Raw genomic sequence first — 20,340 nt, 5'->3', positions numbered from 1 at the left:
AACCATTTGAGATTCTCTTTTTACTACACAAATAATTTTTACAATTTTTTTCTTGGGAATGATAAGATCCATTTCTTAGACTGACAAAGTGGCAAAAATGCAACCTCACTTTTTTCTCATATAACAAAAAGTCAGACAGCATATGGTTGGTATAACAATCCTTCAACATCCCCATACCAGCTGTAAATAACATACAGTGTGGGCTCAATCTACAATCAGCTTATAAACCATGCACATTTCCCATACAATTACATAATGTATTTCCATCTTTATAGAAATGGACAAATCATGCCCATCTGTACTGGAAATACAATTCACTTATATGTCCAGTTTCACATTCCTGCTTTTGCAGAGCTCAGAGCTCCAACTCCAACCATGACTAGCTATCTCTAAAGATGAATACTTCAAGGCCTCCCTGGACCATGAATTCAAGCATTCAACAACTCTCACAGTGAAAGAGTATTTTCTTAAGTGAAGAAAAATCCTGTGTTGAGGAATTTCCTGTATTTCAGTTGGTACCTGATGTCTTTATTCCTGTCATTCTGCATCACCAAGAAGTGTGTGGCTTCATCCTCTTTACTTCCCACAACACATGTTGACATATTTGGATGAGATCCTTCTGAGTCTACTGCTCTCCTGAACAGTCCCAGCTCTGTCAGTTCCCTCATATCACAGATGCTTCGGTTCCTCCATCACTTTCATATCCTTTTACCATATTTGTTCCTCTATGTCCACATCCTTCTTGTCCAGGTAAGACCATAATTAGACACATTACTGCAGATATGGTCTCCCCAGTATTAAGTTTACAGCTATTCAAAAAGACACTTCAAGTGCATAACCTGTAAGTAATAATAATAATAATAATAATAATTCTGAAAGTTTTCTTGTTTATTAAAGGTAGTACATTCTGAGTTTAGAAACATTTATTTTGGAATTCATTATATACACTAAACTAAAATAGTAAGCAATCTATTTGCAATAGATTTTGGAATCCATTTTGAAATACTTGGGTTGTCTTTTATGCTGTCATGAAGGAATTCACATGCAGAGCACTACAGATAAAAAAGACATTTTTTCTATTTTTCTTCACATTCTATTGTTTTTACCAGAGCGCTTGGTTTAATTTATTAAGGCCAGACACAGAATTTGCAAGTAACAAATCCAATTGCAGTGGCAGATGATGGTTCCCACAGACTAGGAACTGTGGAGTTACACTAAGAAAACAGAAGGAAGACTGCACCTGAAGCATGCACTGGAATCCAGGAACTTGAAATGTTGCGATCATGATGCTTGAAGAAAATATCTTCAAATACGTTCAAATGCTTTCCCCTAAATTAAGGCAAAGAGGTACAGATATTCTGGTCTAAGATGAACTTACTAACTGTTGAGACTATTTTCCTAAGCCATTAAAAACTGATGAACCTTGGATGCCAACAATTTCATTTCAACAATGTTTCCCTGATTTTCTGGTTACTAAATCAGCTATCTCAAACTCAATATTTTTTTTTTATTGTACGACTATAAGAGCCTTTGACTTCTTTTAGATTTCATCCAAATGAGCCAACTGAAAACAAGTATCTACCCCGTGAACCTCTATATAGACTTGCAGGATCAGTGTTCCTTCCACTGTAAGCCAAGCACAGGTTTGACTCCACCTGATGAACTTGAAAAGGTACCAGTCTATGAGCCCTGGTGATATGCAACCTAGACTCCAGAGGGAACTGGCTGGTGCTTTTCCCAAGCTACTCTATCATATTTGAAAATTCAGAGTAGTCAGACAAAGTTCTTGGTGACTGTAAAAGGAAACATCTCTTCTATTTTTTTAAATGAGAAGAAAGTATAGTCAGGAAAATACAGACCTTTGAGCTTCACCTCTGTGCATGAGACAATCAAGGAGCAGATTTTCATGGACGACATATTAAGGCACATGCAAGACAAGGAGGTGACCCAAGACAGCCAGCATGGCTTCGCTAAGGGCAAATCATGCCTGACTGATCTAGAGGCCTTCTGTGATGGTGTCCTGGTTCTGGCAAGGACAGGGTTAATTTTTGCAGTAGCCAGGAGGGGCCATGGATAGGGCCTGGAGGTTATTCTATATAGCCTCATGTCATTGTTGGGCACAGGGGAAGAGACTCTCTTCTGTGGAGAAGGAGTTCCTTCCAGTCAGTGTGGCACAGGAAGCTGTCTGGTACTGTCTACTGCTGGGGAGAGCACTGGTCACTGTATCTCAAAAACTTGTTTAAAAATAGGAAAATTTGGCCAATATGGCACCTTTTAGGGGAGATATAAACCCAACAGTAGACAAATGTTTAAAACTGCTGCAGAAAACAATAATATTCTAATAGAAAACCACCAATAAGTCCATTCAAATCCAGGAGTCCATCACATTACCTGGCTCTTGTTAATGGTTTGGATGACAGCTGATTCCACCCTAACTCAAGAGAGCATACATGAGGTGTGATGAGGAAGATCCCCAACTTGATCCTGCAATTGATAACTTAAGACTAGTGTGCTTGCTTCCAAAGCTGCTTTTTCCTCCCCTCATGCATAAGCATTCTGTAAAATGTCTCCTATCAGAATGAATAATATAAATATTCATTTCGATCAGATCAGAGTGGGAGATCAGTAAACTCAGTTCTGACATCTGCGCTCTTACAGTGAGCTTACTAGGGGAGAAAAGAATAAAACATTACAAGGTAAAAAACATTTGCAATCCGTAAGTAGCAAGTCTGAAGACCTTTCTCTAAAGCTAATGACTATTCCTGAGACATTTTCCTAAACATGGCTCTAAAAATTCATATATATAAAACAACCCCAATACAATAAAGATTAAGATTTCTTTTCCTATGCATGAAAAGAGAAGGCCAACAACTTGGAAAGATGTTGAAGAAAAAAAAATTATGGCATACAGTATTAAATGTGAATATTCTCTGCAAGTCTTCTTGAAGGTTACTCATATTCACCACTAACTCATCTGAATAAGCATAAATATTTTTATTATTGTGTTAAAGCAACTTCCTTTCTAGTGGGGGCAGAGGAAGCCACAGAGGCTGCTTCTGAGAGAGAAGCTCATCAGAACTTCTACTATGTCCAGCAGAGCCAATCCCTAAAGGCTGTGACAATGGACACATTGGCTGGCCGAATTAGAGAAGTTAGCAAAATCTCTGTGATGACATATTTAAGAAGGAAAGAAGGCGCGCAATTCCTTTCTCCCTCTCCTTGGAGGGATGGGGGAGGGCCCAGCCAGGCCATGCAGCCAGGAGCCCCGAGACTCAGGCTGGGAGCAGCCAAGGCCAGAAGCGGCTGCTGCCATCCCGATCTGCGAGCGGCCACGTGGCCAGGACGCGCAACTGGGGTGGCGCCCCGTGGTGGCTGGCATCTCAGCATGGCTCGCAATTAACTTTACTCTCTTAGCTCCTTATAGCCAGCTGTGCTGCAGACAAAAGGGCAGAAGTGGCGGCAGCAGCTTTTCCTTTTCAATGGCCCACACGAGGAAAGGCGCTGAATGGAGCCGGCACCGTGGCAGCTGGCAGAGTTCCTGCAGCACTGGCAGGGACCATGTGACCAGCAGCGAGAAGCATGGAGAGCAATTCCCCGATGTGGACCCTGGTTGGGATCAACCTTTCAGCGCTGCAGAACTCTGTAGAAACTTTCCAGTTGATACAACTTGAGAATAAATGAACCTGTGGACAGCAATTCTCTCCTGAGTCAGAAAAAAGGAAAAGGTGAAAACACGCGGGCGCAACAATATGGTGACACTAAGGTTGGTGAAAAGGAGGGAGGGAGAGGAGGAGGTGCGCTCGGTGTCGTTGCTGAGATTCTTCTGCAAGCCATGGTGAGGACTATAACACAACAAACTGTTTCCCTGTAGTTCATAAAGTGCATGAAGCGATGAAGCATTCACCTGCAGCCCATGAGAAAAAGGTGCTCGCACTGGAGTGTGTGGATGCTGAAAAGCTGTAATCTGGTGAGAGTCTTGAACAGAGAGAGAGCAGGAACCTTGCTTCCAGACATAGAGGAAAAGGACCCTTGCTTTTATACTAGAGCACCTAATCCTTAAAAACAACATCCTGTGAACTAATGGCCTAAGAAAAAAACAGTTGTGGGATAACTGCTTTGCCCATGGGAGGGTCGGGTGGGACTGCTACTCATGAAAATTAGAACCATGTAGGAGAAATTCACAGAGTGCTGTCTCCTGTGGGAAGGATCCCACAGCATGGCAAAAGAAACTCTCCCTAAGTGAACTGAAGGAAGATTTTTAGAAATGACAGACTGACTAAAACCCCGGATTTGTCTCCCTGTACTGTCGGTGGGAAAGAAAGAAGGGGTGGGGGGAAAAGTGTTCTAAATGTTTATTTTAGTTTTCATTATTCTCTTTCAATTCTGTAATTTGAATTTTGTCATTCTGTCAACTTAAACCTTCTAAGTTTTTGAGCATGTTTTCCACTTAAAGTTTTTCCTTCACAATCCTTACCTCAAGTCATGAAACACCCTTTAATTTTTGTTTTCCTCTCCTCTGCTCAACTATAGCAGAAGAGAATGAGTCAATTTTTCATGGGTGCACTGGCATTTAGCCAATGTCAAACCCATGACACTTGTATCACTGTCTACAAACTTGAGGTTTACATTCATCAACTGGCATAAATTTAAAGTAAATTTTTATACAGGCAGAATAACCTCCTCTTTTTCTAAACCATTTAATTCTTTTGGAATGAGTTAAACAAGTTTCAGATCTACCACATCAGTAACATTGTTCCACCCAATTCCCAGGGGAATGACTCTACAAAATCCGTAACACAGAGCAGTCAACTGTCATCAAGCATTAACTAAGAAAACAAATCCGGCTGGCACCTCTTTCTTCAGGAGTGTTTTAACTGAGCAATCCCAATCCTATGAACAACCTCAGGAGCTACTGTTTTATCTTCCTCAATACTAATAGAACTGTTTATCTATTTAACTGGCAGACACTGTACTGAGCTTTGTTATTTTTCAAATCATTCTGGTTTAGACTGTATTCAAAATAAATTTTTTTTGTTTGCTTAAATTGTATTCAAATTATGGTATTTTCCTCAGTGTCATCTAGCAAACATTTCTGTGTCGCCTTGACACTCCTGGCTTTCACTTCCTGATTTGCTTTGTTTCAAAAACAAGGTACAAAATGCTCCACTGTTTATTGAAATTGTTGTCAAATACCACTGATAGTATAATTGACATAAACAACACAGGTTAGAAGTGGTTAAGTGTGACTCTTGCAACAGGTTTTGTGAACTAGTAACTACTTCTAATCTGTTTTTTGCTGTATGGCATTGTAAACATAGCAAGAAAATAAAATATACAGAAATTTAATAAATTATTTCACTTAATGGTAATGGATTAGAATAAAAATACACAGAGCCTGACTGGGATTATTTTTCCTGAGATGCTATCAGTTTAAAGATAGTTGAAATGTTAGCTCAAACATGGTATTTGTAACAATTATTTTAGCTGAATGTAATTCTCATCTTTCAAAGTCACTCATTATTTTTGTATCATATGACACCATAACCCTCTAGGAAGACATATTTCAATCACTCAACAGCAGTTTTCCAGAAAGACTGTGTAAGAATCTATTTCATAGTGCTGCCACAGCTTTCTGTATTAGAAAGTTCTTCCAACTTTCCAACAGTATGTTCTTGTCCATGCAATCAGGCAAGATGGAATGGCAAAAGGCAGAGGTAAGCAGAAGCTTGGCTTCAGCCCCACAGTATGCCTGGTGAAACAGATCCTTTCTGTATTGTTCCACCCCTGCTGCAGAGGGGCCATGGCACAATATTTTAATCCTCCTCCTGGCAGACTGAAAGCTCATAATCTAGCCCTGAGGTTACAAAGATCAAAGAGAAGCAGATATTGAAAAGACTGACTAAAGAAAACTCAGATTCTGTAATTGCACTAAACTTGACTTTCCTACCTATCTACATATTATTTTTACTCTAAATCATACTGTCTTCATAAATTTATACATATTGTTAGAATCAATCAGAAAAACAGAAATTGTTCATTTTCTGTCATCCCCTGCATTTCTTAAATATCTAAGAATAGTTCAAACCTTACTGTTAGGCTATCTAACCACAATTTGCAAAGAGAATGCCATTGTATTGACTTTTATCCTAGAAATATCATGGTTTCTGAAAAATAACTTTAAATTAATGCACAGTCTCCAAAACTCAAAACACCAAAAACCTCTGTCCTCTTATATTTGAGAAACTGAAATGCACTTTACAGCAAACTGCATTCATAACACATTCATTTCAATTTAAAATAGATTAGTATTCTTCTGTTAATCATAAAATTAACAGTAACTTCTCACAACACAGACAAAACACACTAACTACATCTGATTTTCACTGGTAAGACTTAAAGTGGGTTTCTAGTCCCTAGATTTTAAACATGAAAAAGTAAGAAAAAATCCAGGCCTGATTATTTGGCTTTTGCACAGATACAGTCCTCATGGTTACTCCAGCTGAACTGCAGGATTAGCTATTATATTTTCCCCTTAAATTAGGACCTGTGTTAAATTTACTACCCTACCTCATTGCTACTAGGATACACATAATGAGATAGTGCTCCCTGTATCACCAACAGAAACCAGATGAAGATGGTTTAACATGGAGGAGTGCAGAAGCAATGCCAACAGCACAAGGTTGCCATAACATCAGGAAGTGGCCTTTCCAAGGCCATTCTGTAAAAGAACTTCATCAAAAGAACATTCATCAAATTTTCTTCTCTGACTACATTCCTTCAGCTAATATTAATTTTCAACACGAATGCTAGTGATTAAGCTTCCACAGTCCTGCACACTGGTGATTGTTTCATAAAAGGAGCATGACAAATGCAATTACAACCAATACCTCCAATTTAGAAAAGCTGACCATACAGAAAAATATCACATCACAAACTCTGAATATATCTACCAACCCCATTAAAGTGCAAGTGGAGAAACAAATTGTGGAAAATCTCTGAAACAACCACTAATCTCAATAGACTGCTGAACTGTTTTTCTTTCCAAAGCTGATAGGATATACTAGTTGATGCAAATTTTTAGAAATACAAAATTAGGTCTCATGTGTTCCAAGACAATTTGAATGGAAAGGAGAGTGGTAGCTAATTTGTCACAGTCAGATTTTTATCTAAACAGGAACAGCAATTTACACAGTGCATTAGCATTTGAAAGAGAAGGCCTGATTCCCAGGAGTGCAGTTCCGGCTTTGAATTGATATAAATTCAGTGAAATCACCAGATTAACAGAATAGTTACTGTAATTCAACAAATTTAGCTTTGAATCACGAAATGGAGTATAAAAATACTTCAAATTGACGTATAATATGTTGTCTTTAAAATATTACTGAATGTTCTCCTACAAACTGAATATATGCTTTTACAAAAGAAAACTGGAATATAAATGGGACCATTCATTCTCACATAAATCTAAAAATTTCTTATTTTCTATCCAGCTTAGAAAGTTACTATTTTAACCATTGCATTGCCTTTCAGTGAAGTGTTAATAATATAAATTCATGCATAATGCTAATTGATAGACATAGTTTTCCAGAAGACAACTCAAACCACTGCAGAATGCAACTTAGGATGTCCAGGGTGGTACTGGGCATCACAATAAGGCACAGAAGAGAGGACACTAAAGGGTACAATACACTATTATAGGACAAAACTGAGTGTCAGCAGTAGGAAGATGAAGTTGCCAAGGACACCCAGATGTCTAATTAGCTATGAGGAACAAGGGTTCTGCAGTGCAGCAGAAAATCCTATCTTATGCTTACACCAAAGTCAGATGAGACTGAACGCTACAGTAGTGCCTCCTATCCTGCCCACATGTATATTTGCTCCCTGTGAATCCGTTACAGCTGGATAAGTACAAAGACCAGCTCATGTGCTGCTCCTGCCCCTTCCTTGGGATGCAACACAGACACGAAGGAAAATATGAGTTTGCCAACACCTCCTCCACTGACCCCCAGTAAGTCTGGTAATAACCTTCTTCTGCACTACAGTATTGTAAACTAACAGATGAAAAATTTCTACAATTCCTGGATTTTCCCAGAAAAGAGGTGGGAGGTGAAAAAACTCTCCTATCCCACCTTACCTCAAAGATTCCTGTGCAAATTCTAGTGATTTCACCATGCTCTATAGGCTCATCACAGCTGTACTCATTGTGGCCCCAGGCAAGGACACACATTGCCTTTGCAAGTGGAAGAAATGTTGTAATATATTTCTTTCTCTCACCTGCCTCACTGCAAAGTCAGCCATCTTATCATGAACTGCAAAGTAATGATTTATCTTCCATTTTGTTTCTCCTACAAGGCATTATGCATTACCTCTCCTGTGAGGCATTAACTTCAACTCATCTAACATCATTATTGTTAGGATCCATAAAGCATTTCATCATAAAGAGGAAAGGCTATTCTACAAGGAAATGGTACAAAGATAATACTATTTGAGGCTCTAATTTGCCTATTAGCTGTTCAATATTCATTTTTTATGCTTATCTATTAAGTTGCCTGTCTTCCTGCTGTAATAGGAAACAAAAAAACAAGAGCAACAGAAAAATTATTCATACTCTCCATAATAAAGTGAAAGTGACTCACTTAAATCAAGAGTGATAGTACTGTACAACAAGTTTTAGATTAAAATAAGACTACTACATCTGTTGATGCTTTGTAGCTTCAAGAGTTAAACAATGGAATAAAACCCTTTAATCTGTAGCCTTAGACCTTAGTTTTTCATTTTGAAATAGCTTGATTTTAACTTACTAAGAGCACAGTTTTCAAAACAGGAATTAATTTGTATTAGTATCCAGAAGATGCAAACAATTAGTCACATGTAAAAACAATACTATTCTGTGTATCAGCATTTGTAAATCTAGTGAAAAAGTTCACAACTACAAAAATGTGTTAAAATAAATTTTCCCTGTTCACAAACTCAAAGTAAATTCTTCATAACATATATAAATATTAAAACTATTGGAGTATTTCACAGAATAAGTATGTAAAATCCTATACAATCTCTACAATTCCATCAAGCCAGAAAAAAAAAAACTTAAGTTTTTTCTGAAATATGTCATGCAGCTCTCAAATTTGTTTTCCAAAATTTTTTCAGAATTACTTGTCAATGATCAAATCATACAACTTGCTGAGTAGTGAGTTTAATTACACAGCAATATTGTTATGCTACAAAAAACAAATGTACCAACCCAACATGAATTACACATTATTCAGTTTATAGACTCAATGTCACAGCTAAGAAACCTTTTGGAAAGCTGCTAAACCAATTATAATTCATTATGTGTCTTTTCCCACATCACAAAAACAATTCCCACTTTTGACTAAGTTTATACCAAATACAATCTAGCCTCTTGCTACCTTCAGAAATGAATTTCATTCCTACTTCACATTCTCAGAAATTGCTGGTGATGGCAGTACTGGAGTGCACCTAAAATCTATGGATTGCCTAGAAAATTCAGCCATTCTAATTTCCTTACCAATTTTTACAGATTTACATGCCATTATAATAAAACTTGAACAATAAACAATTATTGTATGCCAGCCATCGAATGGATCTTTCACAAAGATGCAGTAAACACTCATCTATTACTAAAACTACTATTTAAAACTTTAATTTGAACAGGTAGACAAGCAGAAAAGAGTTGTCAGAAGAATAAAGAGAGAAAGGTATACAGAAAAGAAATCACTAGGAAAAAATGCTGGACACTAGTCAGAAAATCAGTAATTTTTAATGCCAAACAAGGTTGATAGAAGAAAAGTAATGTGACTTCTTTGTAAGACAGATTGTCAGAAGGGAATTACTAGGGACTGTGTTCTTCTGACAATTCCCTTGGGAATTACTGGGCTAGAATCAAAACTTCTGTTTTTTTAAACATACAGATAGATGGACATTAAACGGGTTCTCAAGACTTACGTGCTAGCCCAGTATCTCAAAATGTCTATTGTTCAAGAAGTATGGCTTTCAAAAGCAGAGGTAAATGTATTAACATAACAGATAGTGAGAAGCTGACTGAGTATCACATCTGCAGACACACACTTCCTGCACCAGTCGAAGTCAGTAGTCACGGTCAAAGTCATTAGAGAGAAGTTCCTGAAAACAAGATTTTGTTCTTGAAACTACATCCTGAGCACTGACACTCACAGCTCTTAAAAGTGAGCTACCTTTCTAATCTGCAAATGCAAAAAGTCCCACCAAAATAATTTCACATTACAGTTTTCTACTAGTATTCCCTTTAGCTGGCCTGCAGAAAATAAGTTTTGAAAAACTGTCCAGCTAAATCCCATTTGTTCTGCATCTCAAAGGAGGATGAAGTAAATCTGTTCTGTCTCTCATTTATCTAATAATACACAATTGTTTTGGGACAATCTGTATTCATCCTAACTTATTCACCTGTAAATTACCCCAATTAGTTCCCCTTGTCTCAGGTAATTATTAAGGCTATTAATGCCTTCACAGTTTCAAACCCCTTTGAGGGATATCTTGGGCAGGAAGGATCATGTAAGAAAGTCCATGATAAGTCAGTAAGTCCGTGATAAAAGCAGACAGAACTGGCAGCTTTACACACACAGTGTATAGACTGCATGTGTATACAGTAGAGTGCATATATAATAGAGTGGGTCATGTGATATTAAAACTTTTATTTCATAATTTTGCAGGAAATAAAGTGAGTATTTGTTGCCTGGAATAGTAGAGGATTGCAAAGAAATCCTCATGTAAAATAGTTGTGGGTTATTTCATTAACAGATTCTTAAACTACATTGCTATCACACTAACAGGTTTCTCTTAAGATACTAGTAACTAAAATGTGGGGCTTTTTCTGTTTTTTTTTTTTTTTTTTAACAAAGAAAGCAAGGAATAACAATTTTAGATGCTGTAAAATCTATGTGCACAAGGTAAGAATTTGTAGCCTTTGTAATAATTTCAGTAAAGTAGTTTGGTTGTCAGAGTTCTCAAGAGCCCTGTTCCTCTCTCTCCTAGAGTGGCAAATTTAAAGTATTGATAGACAAAGAAAGATAGAGTTTAATCTCCTCCTTTTCTCTTCATACTTTCTTGGGTCCACTGCTGCAGGAAAGTACTTGAAATAAGTATCAACAAAATTCTGTTAAGGATTCAAGTATCACTGCTGGTATGTTAAAAAATTGACTGCTTGGTGGTGCTTTCTTCATGCTTGATTTTTTTCTCAAGATAAGGTGGCATCCACTTAAAAAGAACTGGCAGGCCAAAAAAAAAAAATCAAGGAAAATGTTGGATGGAGCAATGTGACACATGTTAAAAGGAACTGAAATTATCTCTGAACAGAGAGATCTAGCTGGAGCTCAGGAAAGAAAGGAGAGTTTATCACCTTAACAAGAAGAGGCAGCCAGCTCAGGAGAACTACAAGGATGCTGTGAGGTTATGCAGCGAGAAAATTAGAAGGGCCAAAGCCCAGCTAGAATGTAATCTGTCTACTGCCATAAAAGACAATGAAAAATGTTTCTGTAAACATTCACACCAAAAGGAAAGCTAAAAGGATTCTCCATCCTTAACTGGATGCTGTGGGAAAACATAATGACAAAGAATGAGGAAAAAGCTGAGGTACTTAACCACTTTCTTTGCTTCAGTCTTTAATACCAGTTGTTCTGTGAGAACCAGTCCCTTGAGCTTGAAGATGGGTAGGCAGCAGAATGAAGCCCCAACAGTCCTACAGGAAATGGTCAGCAACCTACTACACCACTTAGACACACACAAATCTATGGGACTGGGTGGGATCCATCCAGAGGTACTGAGGGAGCTGGTGGAAGAGCTTGCTGAGCCACGTTGCATCATCTACCAGCAGTTCAGGCTAACTTGGGAGGTCCCATTGAATGGAGGCTGACAAATGTTACACCCATCTTCAAGGTGGATCAAAATGTGAAATCAGGGAACTACAGGCCTGTCAGACTGAGTGCCAGGGAAAGTGGCACCTTCCCTCAGTGCCAAGGAAAGTCATAGAGCAGATCATCCCAAGTGTCATGAAACAGCATGTGCAGTACAATGACACAATGAGGCTCAGCCAGCAGGGATTTGTGAAAGGCAGGTGCTGCTCCATCAACAGGATCTCCTTCTGTAACAGGGTGACATGCTTAGTAGATAAGGAAAAGGGGATATATCTTGTCTGCCTGGACTTTCATAAAGCTTTTAATGGCATTTTAGGCAACATTCCCCTGGAGAAACTGTTTCTGTGGTTTGGGCAGGCACATTGGTCACAGAGTAAAAAACTTTCTGCAAGTCTGGGCTTAAAGTAGTAGTGGGTGTAATTACATCAGCTGGGAGCTGGTGGTCAGTGGTGGTCCCCAGGGTGCAGTACTAGGGGCAGTTCTGTTCAATAATTTCATTGATGACCTGGACAACAGGATCAAATGAATGGTCAGTCATTTTATGTGATTGCAAAACACCAAGTTGGGTGGGAGTGTTGATCTGCTGAAGGGAAGATTCTGTGATTGTGTAAGGCTCTGCACTGGGATCTGGAATCTGGACAGGCTGGATTGATGGGCCAAGGCCAGTGGTGTGAGGTTCAACCACAGTAAGTGCTGGGTCCTGCCCTTGAGTCACAGCAATCCCAGACAGCATTCCAGGTTTGCAGAACGCCAATGGCATCCTGGCCTGTACCAGCAATAGTGTGGCCAGGAGGACCAGGACATGGATTGTCCCCCTGTACTCAGCACTGGTGAGGCCACACCTCAAATCCTGTGCTCAGTTTTGGGCCCCTTTCTCCAAGACTGACATTGAGGTGCTGGAGTGTGTACAGAGAATTGCAACGGAGCTGGTGAAGGACCTGGAGTACAAGTCCTGTGAGGACTGGGTGAGGAAGCTGGGGGTGTTTAGCCTAGAAAAAAGAAGGCTCAGGGATGACCTTATTACTCTCTACAACTGCCTAAAAGGAGGCTATAGGCCAGGTGCCATTTGGTCTCTTGTCCTAGGCAACAAGTGCTGCCTTGTGAAATGTGATCTGAGATGTGAGAAAATGGCCTCAGGTTGTCCTAGTGAAGGTTTAGATTGGAAATGAGGAAAAATTTCATCAAAAGAGTTATCAAGCACTGGAACTGGCTGCCCTGGTTGCCATCAAAAGACATGTAGAGATGGCACTTACGGGCATGGTTTAGCAGTGGCCTGGGCAGTATTAGGTTAATGGTTGAACTCAGTGATTTTAAAGGTTTTTTCTTACCTATATGATTCTGTGAAAATTAATTTCCCATTCCTGCTTTTGACAGCTGTAATCTGAATGCCTTAACCAGAACTAATACATATTTTTTTAAGAGGATGCTTTCTGGATTTTATCAGAACCTCAGAAAATTGCCAAATTGTGGTTCTGCAAAAAATCCTCATGAACTCCTGAATACAGGATCAATTGTTCTTCCAAACACATCTAATTTCATCAACACTTAATATGTTCTTGCTTTTAAGGAATAATTACAGCAACATTCCATAAGCTACCATGTTAAAACAATGTTATTTGATTTATAGATTTTAGTAAGTAAATTCACTCTGGGCTGTGGACATGACTACCCACAGTTCAACTTCACCTTCTCAATGGATAACACCAACATTTATACACTTGCAAGTAAACTAAAACACAGTGTGGTTATGTCATGGCAGCAATTACACTCCTTTTTGTTCACCTAGTTTTCTTGATAACCACCAGGTGAATCCATGATATCGAAGAATTCTCTGTAAACTCATCAGTGAAGGACCAGGGCACTTAAGAGGACAAAGCCTAGAAGGACATTTGCTGCTTCAGGAGATGTGTGCTCAGCTCTCCTGTAATCAGACCTCTCAATAGACATGCTTTACTCCGCAATTATTTTTTTTATTCCTTGCAATCAATATAATATGGTGGTATCCATCTCCCCCCAAACATGGATACTGCTAAGCCTCCCTGTTCTTTTGTGATTTTAGTAAGGTAACATGGGAACAACTTCATCCAAATCTTACACATATATGTATATAAAGCATATTGGCAGCCACAATATATACAGAAACAAATAAATCTTCTGGCTATATACCAAGAGTAATAACTTCTAGCAAAATTCTATGATATGCCAGTGCCAAAGCCATTAGGTATCAAAACAAGAAACAAAAACCAAAACAAACAAAAAAACAAAACAAACAAACAAAAGATCAAAACAAAACAAACAAACAAACAAACAAAAAATGAAGGAATTGTGCAATACCCTCCCCTAAATGATGAGACCAAAGAACTCATGATTATCCTGATGCATAATCTGTGAACTGACATCTGGCCTACTGGTTCTTGGTGCTGTGCTAGGGGCTGTTTGACAAGTTAGGGAGCATTAATACTTCAAGTGGCAAGTGGCACACATAAATGCTGTCTGTTGGTATCAGTTACTCAGGGCTGCAGTATATGCACTCCCTAGTTGTGTCCATGCATCATTAAACTAACCACGAAAGTTGTCATCTCATGTCCTTAAGGATATCATGTACTGTCCCCCTTACTGAAGTCTTGCCATGAATTACAGGAGGGATTTGTCCTGCTGCTGCTTCCAGGAGTATCCATATACCTCTTTACACCTCTAACACCTTCTGGGTTGAAGGAAAACAGGTTGGTTAGCATAATGGACAGCTAACTCATAGGTTTAAACCCTGTAATTGAGGAGTAATTAGTCTAAGAAATCAGGTATAACACCCAAGAAATAAATAATGTTGAAATTAAAAAATCTAAATATGTGTCTACAGTTAAAACACTTAATAACTTCCCACCTCATATATGTATTAAATGCTAACACAAACCAAGAGAAATACACATGAGAAGAGATCAGTGTATACCCTGATTTGGTTGTTATTGAATGCAAAGAGAGTTTCATGAAGCTTCAAGACTGAACTTTTGCTGCTCCCTATCTTCCTCCTAAAAAATAAATCACTGTGTCTGAACATTGGAATTCTGGTTTACTGTGAGCTGAGCTGAAATTATGTAGTGGATTCAGCACATCCTGGAAGAGCAAAAAGCTCCTGCTATCTTTGTGAGCAGTGAAAACAGATTAGAAAAATAAGTTCTTCAACAGGCAGCAACATTTCTTTTACACCAGATCTGATGAACAAGTCTTCCCAGCAGGACTAACACCTGATATGCACATTGCATGGATTAGTAAGTTTTAGTCTGAGAAGAAGAAAAGAACCACTTTTTTCAGCAGTTCCAGTAACTGCTGCAGGTATATTATCTAATGAAAATACAAGAACATTTCTCTAAGAAATGTGAAATTCGTTTGGTGTTTCCATCAAACAATTATATGTTGTTCATCCACTATCTGTGAAGCACTGAGGCATATCCAGACCTGATTAAATTTATTCTTAGCTCCAGATCAGACTTCCCCACTAGGACAACAAGAAGTTCTTCACCTTTGCCTTACCAGATCCTTGATGCAGCAGGCATTTACAGAAGGGGCTTCTAATAACAACATAGCCACATTTACTTGGTATCTAGATCATCCTAAATCAGAATGTCATGATCGTTGATCATTAACAGAGACTTTTGCAGTGTTTCGCATTAAAGGACAAATTTTCAAAGATGTGTAAGAGAGATTTGGTGACTGACTTCTATTCAGACCACTGGGACGAGAACAGCTCAATTTCCAATCTAAAATGCATCCTCTCAAATACCATATTTTTAAAAGATGCCAGACTTTTCAATAACTAAGAAGCTTTTAAGAACAACAGTATCATTTCTACTGATACATGTCAGTTAATGCTCCTTTCAGGAAAATATTAGGTCTGCAAAAAGCAGAAGAGCTCAAAGACTTTCACAGAAGAAAAATGTGGAGTGCTCCTAGGAGTTGTATCCCTTGAGCTGCAAAGCCAGCATTCTCTGGCGCTGCTCTGTAAGCCAGGCTCTTCCCCACTACATACTGAACAGGACTAAGTGAAAAGTGGTCTTGCAACAAACAGCACTTTTGCCTACCAGTGGTCCCTGGAGGCTTTTACTTCTGGAAGTTAGTAGGAAGTACACCAAAAGTCCTAGCTTAGCACATAAAAGACTCAAGAGAATCATGAAGGTAAATGAGTATTAGAGTCACATTATGAGAAAGATGTCAAAGGGCACTTGATGAACACCACAAAGCTTAACATCCAATGTATTCATTGCAAACATGGAGGGAAACAGAATCTTTCTCCAGCTGCAAATTTTGCTCATATATGCCAAGCGCACAATGTGGTTTTCAACAGTTACGAGAGAGCCATGGTAGTTCATGTAAGTGCATAAGGGAAATCAAAATCTCAGTTGCCTTGTGAAAATGTAATACACTATACTACACATAGATAAACTACTATCTTTTCCCTAATGATTTTTATCATTACTAATGTAATCTCACAAACAAAATATCAGGACGTGTAAACAAGCTGTTAAAACAGATTCTGAAGAACTGTTCTTCAGAAGCTGTTCTTTACAGCAGAAGTTTTCTATTCTGCAAGGAATTTTTACAGGTTATCTCTAAGTGACAGAGAAGGATATATGGAATTCCCTCTTTCATATTCTTAATGAAATACATATTTCTTATTTAATTAAAAGATTTTCTAAGATTATTCTTGATTCATTTGGTCAAATGGCAAAGACTAGAACAACCAAAGCTTGGAAGCCCATTAGAAAATAATAATTCTCAGCAGTTAAAGCAACAAACATGAACTAAATATTAAGATGTTACGTTCTCAAAGTCATAGGAATTAATTCAAGAGATTCCAACTCTCTAATTTAAAAAAGAAAAACAATCAAATACCACTAAACCCACCCCAAAACAAAAAATCAAGAAAACAAATGAGAATGAATAGGAATCTGAGAAAGTACTTACTACAATGTCTTCAGGAAAAGTATCCAGACTGAAGGAGCCATCATCAAACATGACTTCATAGAAAATCTGAGACGTCACTCCTATGACTCTGCAACTATAGTATCGTGTATTTCTATGTTTCGTGATGACTGTCTGCCCAACTGTAATGGCCTTCCCACATACTTTAGCTCTCTTGAAAAAAAAGAAGAATTTAAAAGAAAAAATAAATTTAAAATACCAGCTTATTCATAAAAAATTTATCAGTGTAAAAAGAGGGTTTATAACTGCTGAGCACTCAAGATAAAAACTTCAAATTAAATTAATTTAATTCAATCATGTTAACATAATTTCTTTTACTTACAAAATTTCTCCACTTTGTGGGAAAACAAATGACATCTGAAGAATGGTACATCAAAGCATACTTCTGCAACTAATGCCTTAAAACTATTCTGCATTCCATCAACAATATATAACTAGAAAAAAATTGCTAGTTTTGTTTGCAGGGTAATTTGTAGAATTTTTCTGAAGACATAAGGTGTGATGAACCAAGAGTATGGTTGTGATTTTTTTAAAATTATGAGATTTTGAAGTATTGGATTCCTGTATGATTCCATATAATAGAATGAAATTTTGCCCAGTGAGATGCAATAACTAAATGCATATCCAGCTCTTGCCAGAGCTGTCTACAGCAGTGTATGTGAGAAACTTCTTAATCCACATTGTGCAGAGCTTTTGCTGTAAAGCTTCAAACAGCACTGATCATTCTTCATCAGTTATATGCATAGTATATCAGTAACAATATTTTTTTTTCATTTTTCACTTACAATTCTCCAGTGCTAATTATATAAATCAGAAGACTAGCAGGGTTTTTAAACTATGCAAAAATTCTACATCAATAACTAATTGACAGATTCTATAACTATAAAAACAATGGAACTTTGTAGGAAGGCAATCACTTGGAAGCTCACACCATAGAGTCAACTGTTACATCTCAGCTCCCAACTACTGTATCCCTTTGAACCTTCCGCTTTAAAAGCAACCTTCTTTACCAGGAAATATAAAATCAGTATCTTCTCATCCAAGTAACACAGAAGGCACTTCTTTCTCATAAGCTGAACTACTCAGTATCGCACAAAGGTCCATTGTTTTTATGCAAAGGGGAGCTATTTTGAGTTTGGCTACACCTAAAGAGGTGAAGATTTCTAGTTATGTAAGAAGCATGTGCACTGCAATACCTATATTTTATTAGAAATGTTTATATAAACTGTAAAAGAATACTTTTATACACAGTCCACACTGAAGTAATCATCAAATTTCCTAGCACTGCTTTTGAAACCTTCAAAGGCAGTAAATTTTTCAGTCAATATAATAGTCTTAAAACTGCCTTATGAGAATCTGGAAAATCTACAGCTGTTGGATTTTTATCAGTAGAATTGAAGAGAATAAAGAGCAGCATCAATTCTTTTAGTTAGATTTCGAGTATTAGCAGTAAAGTGAATGCTTTGGAGTAAGAGGAAAAACCCACCCTAAACTTGAAGACTTCTGTTTTTCTGCTGACTTCTTGTCACTATTGGGCTTCCTTCTTGGATTTATTTATGGGATTTATAATTTTTAAACCTCTCTGCTCCTGAAAACTAAGGGCATAGCAAGTACAAGTATTCTGTGCCACTTCTGTAGGCTGAACAACATTGTTACAAAGACAAGTACACCTCAGGAGCAGAATAAGAAAGGATCTAACTGAGACATTAGGAACAGGATTGGGAGTTTTAAATGGAATTGATTCAGAAATACTGATGAACAAGCTGGCCACTGCAGCAGATGGCCTAGCAAAATTGAAACAGCCTTTACAGTCATCTCTATTGGCATTAGGAACTAGCCAGTGGCAGATTTCAAAAGTACTGCCAAAGTGGGAAAAGGCAGGGGACCAAGACCACAAGTTAATAGTAGAAGCACTTAGTACAGTTCAAGATAATGTATCTTTAGCTTTCAGTTGTATACAAGCACAGTTATGGATGCAGGCAACAGCAGCTCTGAACATACAGGAAGGGAGTGATACTATTAATGCTCAAGATGTGTGTTTTGACACTGAACAGAGTATTTGCCACTTAGAGGTTCATCCAGTCACTGATCAGAAAACTGTGCTGGTGTATACTGATAAAGGGTGTGTGTGCTTGAGAACTGCTTGTGCTATTGTAAAAATTGGTAACAATGATGCTATTTTGCCTAGTAGAAGTCACTCTAATTTTTGTATTTGTAATTTTGTTAAGATTATCAGGTGTGATTTTTTGTATTTGGCCCCAGTGACATCCCAACAACTGATTAAAAACAATTACACAATGTATCACAGACCATCACCTACTCCTATTGAAATGGACCTCACACTGGTAAAACAGCTACCTATTAGAGACCATGAAGAAAATCCAAAAAAGCAGAGAGAAAACCTTAATTAGTATCCAACATGATATATAGGAAATAACCAGAATTCTGCAAAAAAATAAAACAAAATGCAGATCATCACTGGTGGGATGTAATCTCTGGGTGGTCAGCAACTGCAAATGGGATCTTCAATAAATTGTGTCACCCCATTGTAGTTTTGTTAATATTAGCTGGAGTAAGTTTAGGATTATCATATATATATATATATATGTATACACACACACACTATACATCTGTGCGTCAGGGCTCTGCCTGTCACAGACATTTGTAGGATTTAGCTGAAGTCACCTTAGACAGTAAAACTCAATGATGTTCCTAAAGCATTTCCAAGTGCACCTAGAAATAATGTTCTCAGCATACTCACAAATTATTTAACCATTGTATGTATAAGAAAATTATTTCTTCCTCAATTTAACTGTCTATAGATAGACTAAGTATAAAAATTAACTATCTAAATAGCAATTGATTGATATTATCATAGGAGCAATAAAATATCCATAAGCATGTTTTATCCAATCTTGAAACATATGTAAACATACATGTTAATTTATCTTTCAATTTTTTATTTTATTATATTTGGCTTTTGGTGGGGGCAGAGGTGGATCAGATGTAAACTAGAGACTATTAATTTATTTATTTCTATGAGATAATAGAAAAAGTATTCTACTACAGAAACCCAAAGAGATATTGCTCTATTAAAAGGTTTAAATCTTCTCCAAAAGAAGATGTAACTCTTCAGAGAAGATGGAGGGCAAATGACAATATTTCAAGAGACAACGCAGATTGACTTAATGATAAAATTTTCAGAGAAGGAATGCCATTTCTCATTAGAAAAAGTAATAAAACCCAAAAATGCATTCTAGCTCAAGGAGATTATTTTTTAGTATGTTATCTTCATAGGATTCTTAATTTATTTCTCAGAAAAACATATTCACAAGTACAATCTGTAATTGATTGCATGTCCCAGAAAACATTTCCTGACAGAAAATCTTAACAATTTATTGACGTTAAGAATGCAATTTTTTGATCAGAAAGGACAGCTGTTATATAAGGGAGT

General features: G+C 37.5%; 1 protein-coding gene across 4 annotated transcripts in view; it reads right to left on the bottom strand.

The window, feature by feature from the left end:
* KDM4C (lysine demethylase 4C) overlaps window positions 1-20,340 on the bottom strand; it is a 250,048-nt gene that overhangs the window by 8,759 nt on the left and 220,949 nt on the right. For all 4 annotated transcript variants that reach the window (XM_036403664.2, XM_036403665.2, XM_054517952.1 and 1 more), the window contains one exon: window positions 16,869-17,039. In XM_036403664.2, coding sequence (XP_036259557.1) covers window positions 16,869-17,039 — 171 coding nt within the window. The remainder of the gene's footprint in view (window positions 1-16,868; window positions 17,040-20,340) is intronic.

The sequence above is a fragment of the Molothrus ater genome, chromosome Z (genome assembly GCF_012460135.2).
Source record: "Molothrus ater isolate BHLD 08-10-18 breed brown headed cowbird chromosome Z, BPBGC_Mater_1.1, whole genome shotgun sequence".
Taxonomy (NCBI): Eukaryota; Metazoa; Chordata; class Aves; order Passeriformes; family Icteridae; genus Molothrus; species Molothrus ater.
Note: the sequence above shows the minus strand (reverse complement) of the source record. Positions and strands in the feature narration are given on the sequence as shown.